This window comes from Caretta caretta, chromosome 2 (assembly GCF_965140235.1).
Source record: "Caretta caretta isolate rCarCar2 chromosome 2, rCarCar1.hap1, whole genome shotgun sequence".
In the NCBI taxonomy this organism is placed as follows: Eukaryota; Metazoa; Chordata; order Testudines; family Cheloniidae; genus Caretta; species Caretta caretta.
Genome location: NC_134207.1, coordinates 217910419 through 217923522, shown reverse-complemented (window position 1 = coordinate 217923522; position 13104 = coordinate 217910419). Strand labels below are relative to the sequence as shown.

The 13104-nt window shown below is 40.3% G+C and overlaps 1 protein-coding gene across 1 annotated transcript in view; it reads right to left on the bottom strand.

Annotated features, from left to right (window-relative positions):
* THSD7A (thrombospondin type 1 domain containing 7A) overlaps positions 1-13104 on the bottom strand; it is a 522439-nt gene that overhangs the window by 133432 nt on the left and 375903 nt on the right. The window contains exon 8 of the mRNA XM_075125837.1: positions 12551-12754. Coding sequence (XP_074981938.1) covers positions 12551-12754 — 204 coding nt within the window. The remainder of the gene's footprint in view (positions 1-12550; positions 12755-13104) is intronic.

The following is a 13104-nucleotide window of genomic DNA, read 5'->3' as shown; positions in this document are numbered from 1 at the left end:
CTTACAAAATACTATATTTTTCAATCAATGCTTCCAGTAACAAATCATTATTTACACCAAATGTCCCATAGAGATGGTCAATAATTCCGTGTGGGTAGATAAATTAAGGATTTGGTTACAACTATCACGTCCTATGTGTTTTACTTTAAAGAACCCAACCAAAGAATGCTTCTGCAGCGTTCTGTATTAATGCAAAATGGCGGTCAGCCAAAAGCTGTCAGCCAGAAGAAAATGTTCTTAATCAATTCCTTAATGATTTTACCACGGAAATTTATCTCAAGAAACAATGACTAATGTGCAAATAATCTCGGTTCCTGTAAGTAGTACGTGGTTTGCTGAAGGCAACTGTCATGAGTTCCTGTAGTTTTCTATAGTTTGATTGGAGACAGTGGGCCAGATTCTGATATGAGGTCACTTATGCTAGTATAGAAAAAACTCAGTAATTCGGTGTAACTGAGCTCTGAATCTGACCCAGGACAACTTTTTCAAAATGACAACTGAAATTTCTATAAGAGAGATATTTTCTTCTTTCTTCTTTTCTTTTTAAATAACCAGCATGAACAAAACCACACATTGCTTATTTTTTCATTCTATAATGCTGGGCCAATGTGTATAATTGTCTGAATGACTAAATGTAAAAGACACAATCTTCATACACTTAGCAAAGCTTCTGCCTTTTTTACTATTATTCCCCATTATGGACCTGAACCAATGCTCATCGAAATTAGTGGGAGTCTTCCCACTGATTTCATTGGGATTTGGATCAGGCCCTAAATATATAGGAGGTAAAAAGTTTCAAACCAGTAGAAATATTTTAATTGCAATTATTATAATACCACTTACATACAAAAAACGTTAATGGATACCATAAAGAAGCCTTTTACATCCCTTTTAAAAGAAAACTAACTGGAAATGGTACAAAGCCTAATGGTAACAGATTCAGACAAAATGAGGAAATCAGTCATTAGTAAAAATAAAATGACAGTAAAATGAAAATTTAAGACTGTGTGTGTCTTATCTTACTATCAAAGAAAGTACCATACAATGCCATGAATAGAAACTAAGTACATCTAAGAAATCATTACATAAAAAAGTGGATCTACAGAGTAAAATAAAAAAAAATGTTTAAATATTTAGAATTGTCATGTAGTTTAGGGTCATGCCTTCTATTCCTCATGACATGTATATGTGGATGGATGATGACTGTGATGTCTTTAAGAATGTGGTCACAGTTCTTGACATTAGGATATACTATTGTCATTGGTGGTCTGATCCTGCATGCATTGGTCTGCCTAAACTCCCATTAATCTCAATGATACACGCATGGTATCAGGAATAGTACACATAACCATCAGCTACACAAGCATCAACCTCTACCCATGCAGCTGAAGGAACACTTCTGCTACTTCAATCAGTCGAAATTTACATTTACACTAAGGTCCACATTGCTGCCTTAGCTTTCCTCTCTAAGGCCTGACAGCTCTGCTGTTTGGATGGAGGAGGGACAAGGATACGAGGCCTTGCCTTCTCCCTATCCCCTGCCAGGTGACTATAACCCAATAATCTGAACCTGTACAAGATCCATGGAGAATCTGCCCTTAAAAAGTGAGACCTATTCCATCAAGTACAGCACATTTGTAGAAAATGATGCCTATATATTTAAAAGAATTTAGATCAATAGTTTATTCACAGAACTTCTGTAACTGTCCTTGATGTACTGTTTTATGGTATGGTTAAATTAACCTGAGTTTAAATATAAGTACAGTCAAAATTCCTTCACATTACAGTTGTATACATAAATAACTGAGCAAATGGAATTTGATAGGGTAATTCTGCAGATGCATATAATAGGATACTAAACTTTTCACCTCTAGTTCACTCGTAAGGTCTCGCTTATATCAGTTTTAATTGAAAGTGGTCTGGGTAAAATAAGCAGGCAATTTCAGTCAGTGGCAGGAGCACACCAGAGGTTCCCATCACCACAGGTTCCCAGGCAGGCAGTTTCAGCAGAAACTCCAAGGACTGAATGGGCACAATGAATAAACTGCTCTTTTTCTACTATTTGGATTTATCTATGCTAGGAAATTTTGTAGCCATTTTTCAGCAGTGGGGCCAGCAATGATGGAAACTCTAGAAAAGACCTACAGGGTTTAACAACATGATGGTAAAACTGCTTGTGCCATATTTGCACTAGAATTTACGCCATTAAGAGCACTGGTGCATGAATGCACTATAAGGTGGGTAGAAAGTTGGCTAGATTGTCGGGCTCAACGGGTAGTGGTCAATGGCTCCATGTCTAGTTGGCAGCCGGTGTCAAGTGGAGTGCCCCAGGGATCGGTCCTGGGGCCGGTTTTGTTCACTATCTTCATAAATGATCTGGAGGATGGTGTGGATTGCACTCTCAGCAAATTTGTGGATGATACTAAACTGGGAGGAGTGGTAGATACGCTGGAGGGGAGGGATAGGATACAGAAGGACCTAGACAAATTGGAGGATTGGGCCAAAAGAAATCTGATGAGGTTCAATAAGGATAAGTGCAGGGTCCTGCACTTAGGACGGAAGAACCCAATGCACAGCTACAGACTAGGGACCGAATGGCTAGGCAGCAGTTCTGCGGAAAAGGACCTAGGGGTGACAGTGGACGAGAAGCTGGATATGAGTCAGCAGTGTGCCCTTGTTGCCAAGAAGGCCAATGGCATTTTGGGATGTATAAGTAGGGGCATAGTGAGCAGATCAAGGGACGTGATCGTCCCCCTCTATTCGACATTGGTGAGGCCTCATCTGGAGTACTGTGTCCAGTTTTGGGCCCCACACTACAAGAAGGATGTGGATAAATTGGAGAGAGTCCAGCGAAGGGCAACAAAAATGATTAGGGGACTGGAACACATGACTTATGAGGAGAGGCTGAGGGAACTGGGATTGTTTAGTCTGCAGAAGAGAAGAATGAGGGGGGATTTGATAGCTGCTTTCAACTACCTGAGAGGTGGTTCCAGAGAGGATGGTTCTAGACTATTCTCAGTGGTAGAAGAGGACAGGACAAGGAGTAATGGTCTCAAGTTGCAATGGGGGAGGTTTAGGTTGGATATTAGGAAAAACTTTTTCACTAGGAGGGTGGTGAAACACTGGAATGCGTTGCCTAGGGAGGTGGTGGAATCTCCTTCCTTAGAAGTTTTTAAGGTCAGGCTTGACAAAGCCCTGGCTGGGATGATTTAACTGGGGATTGGTCCTGCTTTTGAGCAGGGGGTTGGACTGGATGACCTCCTGAGGTCCCTTCCAACCCTGATATTCTATGATTCTATGATCTGCATTTGTACCAAAAAACGCTTAGCAATTTTTCTAGTGTAGACAAAGCTTTTGGAGGCTAAAGAAACATTTGATGGAAAAGGTTGTACTGACCGTGCTGTGCCTGATCTGTGCATAAATATAGAGGAATTCACTTTACATCACTGTCAAACTAGTACTTAACAACAGCATTAAATCCAGTTAAAATTAAATGCATATCTATTTTAAGAGCAAAAAAGCTTATCTACAATACTATTTAATCTCTGCAAGTTTAACATTTAAGTAACTTTGCTATTCACAAAGGTTAATCTCCAGCACAGAAAATTCTTCACCCATCACCACAGACATCTAGAAAAATAATCCATATGAGATAAAATTTTTGATCAGTCTTGATCTAATTTTGCTGCTCTTGCATGAGAGAACAGTTTTTCTGAAGCAACTCCTTTTTAAGAAGCACTGATATAAAGTCTGAGAAGCCAAGATAAATATTTTGAAAGGGTTCCTTGTGACAGAAAAGGGCTGAAGTTCCATTTTTATAACACAATACATCAAAGTTCGTTATAATAGACACAATGACAATCTGGAGTAATGATTGTAAGATTTTTTCAGCCTGAATGAAAATGTTGATTACTGCAATCCACTGTGGAAAGAGAAGGACAATCACAGGCCTCCAGTGGTAACACCAAAGGATAATCTATTGTCTTGTATTGTCTCAAAGGCTGTAATGATTTCTATCTTTGCAACAAATGGAATAAACTCATCCTAATTATATGTAACACCCCCACAAACACTGCTATTTGTCTAATTGTAAAATAAGAGCCCTCAAGTTGAAACATGATATCCCAGCTAATTGTATTTCATACACATTTAATAATGCAAGAACCAACAAAAAGAGAAAATACTGATTTGTTTTATGGTATTGCTTATGATAAAACAATGAACTTACCATGCAACACATATTCTTAAATCTAAAATATCAGCTTCTTTCACTGTGTAATGCAGAAGCCTAAGGAGAAATACATTTACATTTTAAAGTACTTAAGCCCCTTTGACCAATTCTTCTGTTGCAGAGGTTGATTTAAGCTTTGGCTGTTTACTTTGAGTTTATCGCATTCAGCTTTAGACAGGGAAAGCTGGATGGAAATCATTAAAGAAGAGAAAGAATTTTTAAACAAAAGGTTTTGTTTAGTTTTGGTTCCAGGTTGAAAACTTTGACATTGATTTAATATTTTTCCTAACGTCATTTCTTCTCCATTGTGTCATTCACAGCTGCAAAGTTTTCTAAAACTCAGTGTGCGCTTTTTAGGCTACATAAGAGCGAGGTAGCTAATTTGCATACAACCATGAACTTCCACTGATCGTCAATACATACTTCCCGAAGCGGTGTGGGAAGATGTGTAGAACATGGAGCTGGTTCTAGAGGCATCCACAGGGCCTATCTGGGGGGGGGGGAGGGGGATAGTGGGGTGATGAGTGGGAGCTGCCTGGAAGGCTCTGGGTAGGTGGAGGCAGGGATTTCCCCTGGGGTGTACACCACCCCTGAATTTCCCCAACCCCCCCCCACCCCCAGTTTTGTGAACTAGTTACGTGCAGTGTTGCCTGTTTGGAAATTTGAATTGAAATTGAAACTTTAAAAGCATATACAGTGTATGATAAAATACGTGTATCTGAAAAAGTATAATAGATTTGAAAAGTATAAACATAGACTAGCTTCCTTATACAGCTGTTGTTTTTTATGACAATGTCAATGCATTCATTTCAATGATGTTGGCCAACCTAGTAATTTCACATATGATTTGTAAACAAAGTCTAAATGAGCTCTCCCTGACAGCTGTAGTGATGATCTAGGGGCTGTGGGGAAAGGCTTCAGGACCAGATTGTATTTACATTCACACTTAATCTACCTAGGTATCCAGCAAACAGAGCTGCATTGCCCAAGTGATAGATTTTGGCTGGGGCTGGGTTACAAATCACTTGAATGTGTGGGGAGGGCGGGTCATGAAATGTTGTTCTTATTGTATGGGTAAAGGGCAGTAGAACTGTACTTAACCTGTGCTGATTGAGGGCATCAAGAGAGAGGGTGGGGACAGGTGTTTTGTTTGATGGTCTGCCTGAGTCACAAGTACTATTTGATCTGCCCCCTCCACTGTTTAAAGACAGAGCTGATTAGGTTTCATAGATAGTCTTTTGTTTTGTTAAGTGACCACTACAGCTGAAATCAGGTCTAAGTGCTTAGACCTGCTGTGGGACAGTGTTTCTGTGGAAGAGACAGCCTAATCTGCACTAGCAGCAAGGCCCCCCCCCCCCGCCCCCGAGAGCTCAGCTGAAATCACTGAGAGCCAGGGGAACCTCAGAAGACCGACGAGCAGAGATCACAGTGGCAGGGGGCAGCAGAAGGTGACGGTGCAGGGCCATTGGCAACAGAGCGATGGAGTGAAGAGTGGCACAATGAACAGCAGTGGCCAGAGTGAACAGTGAGCAGCTGGAGGAACGAGCAAGGTGCCTTCTTGCCCCCAACCTGCTGAATTGGAATTCATTTGCATATTGGATACTATTAATTTAGGCTTAAATAGAGACTGGGAGTGGCTAAGTCATTATGCAAGGTAGCCTGTTTCCTCTTGTTTTTTCCTCCCCCCCCCCCCAGATGTTCTGGTTTAACTTGGATTTAAACTTGGAGAGTGGTCAGTTTGGATGAGCTATTACCAGCAGGAGAGTGAGTTTGTGTGTGTATGGGGGTGGGGGGGATGTGAGAAAACCTGGATTTGTGCAGGAAATAGCCCGACTTGATTATGTAAAGAGTTGTCACTTTGGATGGGCTAGCACCAGCAGGAGAGTGAATTTGTGTGGGGGGGTGGAGGGTGAGAAAACCTGGATTTGTGCTGGAAATGGCCCACCTGATGATCACTTTAGATAAGCTATTACCAGCAGGACAGTGGGGTGGGAGGAGGTATTGTTTCATATTCTCTGTGTATATATAAAGTCTGCTGCAGTTTCCATGGTATGCATCCGATGAAGTGAGCTGTAGTTCACGAAAGCTCATGCTCAAATAAATTGGTTAGTCTCTAAGGTGCCACAAGTACTCCTTTTCTTTTTGTAAGCTTTATGGAAACTTTCTAAAGACACCATAATAGAGGCTCAATTTAAATGTATACCACAAATTAAAAAAAACATAGTAAGAGAACCAAAAACAAAGTGTCGCCATGTCTAAACAATAAAATAAAAGAAATAGAGACAAAAAGGCATCCTTTAAAAAGTGGAAGTAAAATCCTAGTGAGGAAAATAGAAAGGAGCATAAACTCTGGAAGTGAAGCGTAAACATATAATTAGGAAGGCCAAAAAAGAATTTGAAGAACAGCTAACCAAAGACTCAAAAAGTAATAGCAAACATTTTTTTAAGCACATCAGAAGCAGCAAACCTGCTAAACAACCAGTGGGGCCACTGGTCGATCGAGATGCTAAAGGACCACACAAGGACAATAAGGCCATTGCGGAGAAACTAAATTAATTCTTTGCATTGGTCTTCATAGCTGAGAATGTGAGGGAGATTCCCAAATCTGAGCCATTCTTTTTAGGTGACAAATCTGAGGAACCCCAGATTGAGGTGTCAGTGGAGAGAGTTTGGGAACAAACTGATAAAGTAAACAGTAATAAGTCACCAGGATCAGATGGTACTCATCCAAGAGTTCTGAAGGAACTCAAATGTGAAATTGCAGAACTACTAACTGTGGCATGTAACCTATCATTTCAATCAGTCTCTGTACCAGATGACTGGAGGATGGGTAATGTGACGCCAATTTTTTAAAAGGGTTCCAGAGGTGATTCCAGCAATTATAGACCAGTAAGCCTAACTTCCATACCAGTCAAATTGGTTAAAACTATAGTAAAGAATAAAAGTATCAGACACATAGATGAATACGATTTGTTGGGGGAAGAGACTACATGGTTTTTGTAAAGGAAAATCATACCTCACTAATCTACTAGAATTCTTTGAAGGGGTCAACAAGCATGTGGACAAGGATGAGCCAATGGATATGTTGTACTTAGGTTTTCAGAAAGCCTTTCCCAAGATCCATCATGAAAAGCTCTGAAGTAAAGTAAGCTGTCGTGGGATAAGAGGGAAGGTCCTCTCATGGATCAGTAACTGGTTAAAACATAGGAAACATATGGTAGGAATAAATTATTGGTTCTCAGAGTGGAGACAGGTAAATAGTGGTGTCCCTCAGAGGTCTGTACTGGGACCAGTCCTATTCAACATATTCATAACTGGTCTGGAAAAAGAGGTTAACAATAAGGTGGCAAATTTGCAGATGATACAAAACTACTCAAGATAGTTAAGTCCAAAACAGACCGCAAAGAGTTACAAAGGGATTTCACAAAACTGGGCAGATGAAATTCAGTGTTGATAAATGCAAAGAAATGCACATTGAAAAACATAATCCCAACTATACATATAAAATGATGGGTTCTAAATTAGCTGTTACCATTCAAGAAAAGTTCTTAGAGTCATTGTGGATAGTCCTCTGAAAACATTCTTTCAATGTGCAGCGGCAGTCAAAAAAGCTAACAAAATGTTGGGAATCATTAGGAAAGGGATAGATAATAAGACAGAAAACATATTGCCTCTGTATAAATCCATGGTATGCCTACATCTTGAATATTCCATGCAGATGTGGCTGCCCCATCTCAAAAAGGATATATTGTTAAGTGGAAAAGGTACAAAAATTGGCATCAAAATGATTAGGGGGATGGAACAGCTTCTGTATGAGGAGAGTTTAATAAGACTGGGACTTTTCAGCTTGGAAAAGAGATGGCTAAGAGGAGATATGATTGAGGTCTATAAAATCATGACTGGTGTGGAGAAAGTAAATAAAGAAGTGTTATTTACTCCTTCTCATAACACAAGAACTGGGGCTTACCAAATGAAATTAATAGGCAGCAGGTTTAAAACAAACAAAAGTATTTCTTCACACAATGCACAGTCAACCTGTAGAACACCTTGCCAGAGGATGTTGTGAAGGCCAAGACACTAACAGGGTTCAAAAAAGAACTAGATAAGTTTATGTAGGATATGTCCATCAATAGCTATTAGCCAGGATGGGTAGGAATGGTGTCCCTAGCCTCTGTTTGCCAGAAGCTGGGAATGGGCAACAGGGGATGGATCACTTAATGATTACCTGTTCTGTTCATTCCCTCTAGGGCACCTGACATTGGCCCCTGTCAGAAGACAGGATACTGCGCTAGATGGACCTTTGGTCTGACCCAGTATAGCCGTTCTTATGGTAAGCTTTCCATCAGGGCTGCTCTTAAAGACATGCAGTGCAAACGATGGCTTGGATCTCTTCACCATTGGTGGCACAGCTGCAATTTCCTGGCTAGCCCTATGCTTTCTTACAAGCAGCAGAACTTGAGGAGAAAAATTCTCACTATGGAAATGTGAGGCTTCGCTCTAGGTTTTAACTCCTGGTTGCCATCTTTCCTGGTGCTAAAGATTGCATACAGTGTAAAATGTGTGTAAACTTGGGTGCCACTATGGGTGTTAATTAGAGCTGTTGGAAATATCCATTAACTTTCTGGGGCCTATTTCAGATGTACTACAAGTCATATTTCTAATATTTTCCAAATTTTAAGTGGACTATTTTAATCCTTTTTTTGAAAAATAAACTTTTTGACTTTGAAGAAAGAGTTTTCATTTTCAGAAACAAAATATTAAGAAAATAAGGGTTCTCATAATTTTGTCTGCTTGGTGGACTGGTTAGACAGGGTGAGAAAGACAGAAAGAGGAAGAAGGAAAAAAAGGGTAGAAACATTTGCTAAAACAAAATATTACCAGTGGAGATGGAGATTGCACATGTAAGCACTCCTTGGATCTACAGAAGAAAGGGGATACGTGGAGCAGGAGATAATTGCCAGTTCCAAAGGAGAAGGAGCAAAAAAAGGGTAGAAACATTTGCTAAAACCAGATATTACCAGCGGAGATGGGGATTGCACATGTAAGCACTCCTTGGATCTACAGAAGAAATGGGGTACGTGGAGCAGGAGAGAACTGCCACTACCAAAGGAGAAGGAGCAGCAATAACAGAAGTGCAGGAGGAGCGGAGCTGGAGGAATTAACTTGTAAACAGTATGCAAAGTTCTGGGGAAGCCACATATTGTTACCTGCCACCCCTGCAGGTGATGATGCAGGGAAATGGCTCCTGTGGAGGCACCCTCAGCAACAGTGCCAAGTTTAAAGTTCCCCAGCTCTGGCTCAGGTCCCTCCCGATAAACAAGAGGAGTAGCAGCTACTGCATCCACCTCCTGATTCCTCAACCACACCTGTATCTGCATCATGGAGGAGCTCACCTCAGAGAAGGTGAGCAGGCCTGTCAGGAGGAGAGGATGGCCATTGAGCAGCTGAAAGTGGCCTTGAAGGAGAGGAAGACGGCAGTGACAGAGAAACACAGAGTGGTGGCCAAGTAGGAGAAGAACCTGGTTACCAGGGACCAGGAGTCCTTCCAATGGATAGCAAGATGTAGGGCCACCCTTTCTCCTCTGGATTCTCCAGGATTCTCTTCTACAGCATCAGCCCCGTCACTGAGCCTCATACAGGAAGCAGATCTTATTGATCATGAGGACAGTAGAAAGAAGGAGACCTGTTCCTCCACCACCTCCTTTTCTTCCTCTTTTGAGGAGGAAACTTCTGGGAGGGGAAGGTGGTGAATAATGTAGTAAAATGAAGTAACTAGATGATTTAATAATCTCTCTTGTGTACTGAGACTTATTTATAGGTTTTTAAAAAAAAATTGAAAAAAAGAGTTTGAATGAACATAGGCTGTCGTTATAACACTACATTTACATTTATTTAGTGACATCATGCCATCTTAGACCATTTCCAGCAGCTGGCCGGTATTGACCTGCTATAGTCAAGTATCCCTCATAGAAATTCCTCCTCCTCTTCTGACATGGAATATGTTTGACTTTGTGCATCTGACTGTTTCTGTGGAACACCCACATCTACTGGAAGAAGCAGCCACCACTGCTTATCTGTAGAAGCATTCTCAGCTGGACACATACTGTCTGTACTCTGGCAAACCTGAATGTGGTTGAAATGAGCACTAACACGCATTCTGTTGCACTTATTGTAAAGCTTGCAATGGGCCTCAAAACATACACACATTTGCTGGACCTGATCCCATGGCCCATTACATTATTATTTAGTGATAACATGCTTTCACAAAGCTGTATTGCACAGCTGGCAAACATTACCCTGTGACAGCCAAGAAGGACCCCAAAAGCTTCTTCTGCCAATGCTTCCTCTTCACTTCATGAAATATACAATTTATATCTCTCTTTGGGACACACACAACTACAGTAATGAGTAATCACCATTCCCCTCACTCAGAAGCAGTGTCTGTGCCCACTATCCAGCCTCTATCACAGAGACCAACACAGAAGTCAGACTACTCGCTGGTAATAAGACAAATGCACTCACATCACAAACTATAGGTGTACACTATTTAGCAACAAACTAAGCTGATCAGCAAGAATTTAGAAAGATTCAGAGAAAAACAACAGGGTTAATATCGGAAAAAAAAAATAACCCCAAACCCTCCCAACTTAAATTCTGTCCTAAGTCCCTCACAAAGGGCCTGATCCAAAGCTCATTCAAGCCAGTAGAAGGACACCCATTGACGTCAGTGGCCTTTGGATCAAGGTCAAACAGAGCAGAACTGCCTTCTCTGTAAAAGGTTAAGGTTAAGTGACTCAATTACTTGCTCCCAAATATATTACAGTTACAATCATCCAGTTAGGGGATAGGAAAAGTTACACTATTTAACGACATATTAACTGATCAAAAGTTATAGAGTTGCAAACAAACTCTACCCTCTCCCCACAAAGAAAAGAAAAGAAAAACAAACCAACCTAAAATCCAGTAAAATTAAAACCAGGCTACTTTCTTTTTGTTTTCATATTCTACTGAATTTGTTTGAAGAAAAGAAAACTTCAACATCAGAATAGTTAAGCAAAAATATTCGTTTCTGACAAAAGGCCACTTTGCATCAGAAATTTTTTTCACACAAAAAATCTGAAACAGTTCTACTATTATTGTCAAGTAAAGGCAGAAAGGGAATATCTTGGGCGAAGGAATGTTGCTGTGCAAGGAGGGTAAGACGTAAGTAATGTTTTTGTGTCATTCTACATTGTTACTCTCATTCTGGGACATAAAAACCGTTAGGAACTAAACACACGATTCTCTCTTATTTATGTACACAAAAATAAAAGTTACACTTTAATTCTTAGTTTCTCCAAACTCAATTATGAAACAAAATCTAGAGCCAAAGCTCAGACCCAGATACAGAGTCTGTACAAGTAATCAACTCTAATTCCATGTGCCCAGTTTAATTATAAAACAACATTTGGTGCAGCTGCTAAACACTTAGCAGGTGACCTCTCGGTTAATCCTATATATGGTACTTACAGGTCTCCGCTCTACTGTAGCCAGTACAATTATTTTTAACGTATATGCAGCTTTGAGTAGACTACATTACTAATAGAGAACGGACACTATCCCAACATTCACAAAAGAGCCTTTTGTAGATTAAAATATTTTTTAGGTGTCTAGCTTTCAAAGTGAGTTGTTAAGACAATGCTATGCAAAGTAATGTTTTTCTTTCTTTCATAAAAGATAATTGAATAATAGTGGTATTCTTCTTGCCTGCTGTAAGTTGTTATAGCTAGAAGGGCAAGCGAAGCAAGGCAGACTGATGCATGTCACAGGCTGTCAAATCAAATTCATAGCACACATCATACTTTGTTTTTTAATATAAAGAGACTATTGAGCTCCCAGATATTTCCAGAGGCAATGCACTTTACTTTGCTCACCCTTAATATTTATTTGCATTTGGACTCTGTGGGAAAAATTTATCAGTGGAATTACATCAGGGAATTCAATGAAGTTACGATGGGAAGAATTTATACTACTGGGCAATAACTCTCTGTCTTCCTGTTCATTTTTCATTTAGTGTTTATTTTCAGCTTCCCTTTCTCAAGAGGCCACTCAAGAAGCTTTATCTGAAAAGATCTCTGGAAAGAAGAGCCCAGTGCTACATCAGTTGGTGGCCACACCATACGTGGCCTATATAAAGAGCAATCAATACTACTCAAAAGGCTTTGTCTCAAAGATCGACTAACTTGAGAGAAATAAGCAATGTTACATTTTCACTCTGAATCTGTCTCCTCAGAACAAGCAAGTGACTTAAACCATACATTTGTTGAGCAAACATCTTACCATCACTGTTGATACAGACCACCTCTGGAACTTGAGTGCCAGGCCCACACTGCTTCTCATTGTCTGGTATGCACTCTTCTAGTCTCACTATTCGCCAGTCATAGCAAGAAGGCTCCTCACATGGGATAGCTTCAAGCAGATGAGGGCAATTTCCTGTCCCTCCAGTAGGTTCATTTGTGATGGACCGCTTCCTTAATTTAAAACCTGAAGTTAGAGTAAAACCAAAAAGATAAAAAAATAGTAATTCAATATAAAAGTTAAAATGAAAGCATTTGTATCTGCCAAAAGGTGAGTGAAGGGTTCTGTGTTTCTTCTGTAACAGTCAACAACGTATTTAAAGCAATAAAGGCAGCTGTGTTCATTACATTCCTGAGATACTAGATGTCACCAACTGTAGGAAACAGTTCACTTAAATGAGGGCTTGGAATGTGTCATGGTTATGGGGCTAGCTGTGCTTTCGACCCCTTTTTGTCCCTTGGAGTACATCCCTTAGTGGCTTCCGGCACCTCACTCTGACTGGAACCATGTGGTCCAACCACTCCTTTTTAGGTTGG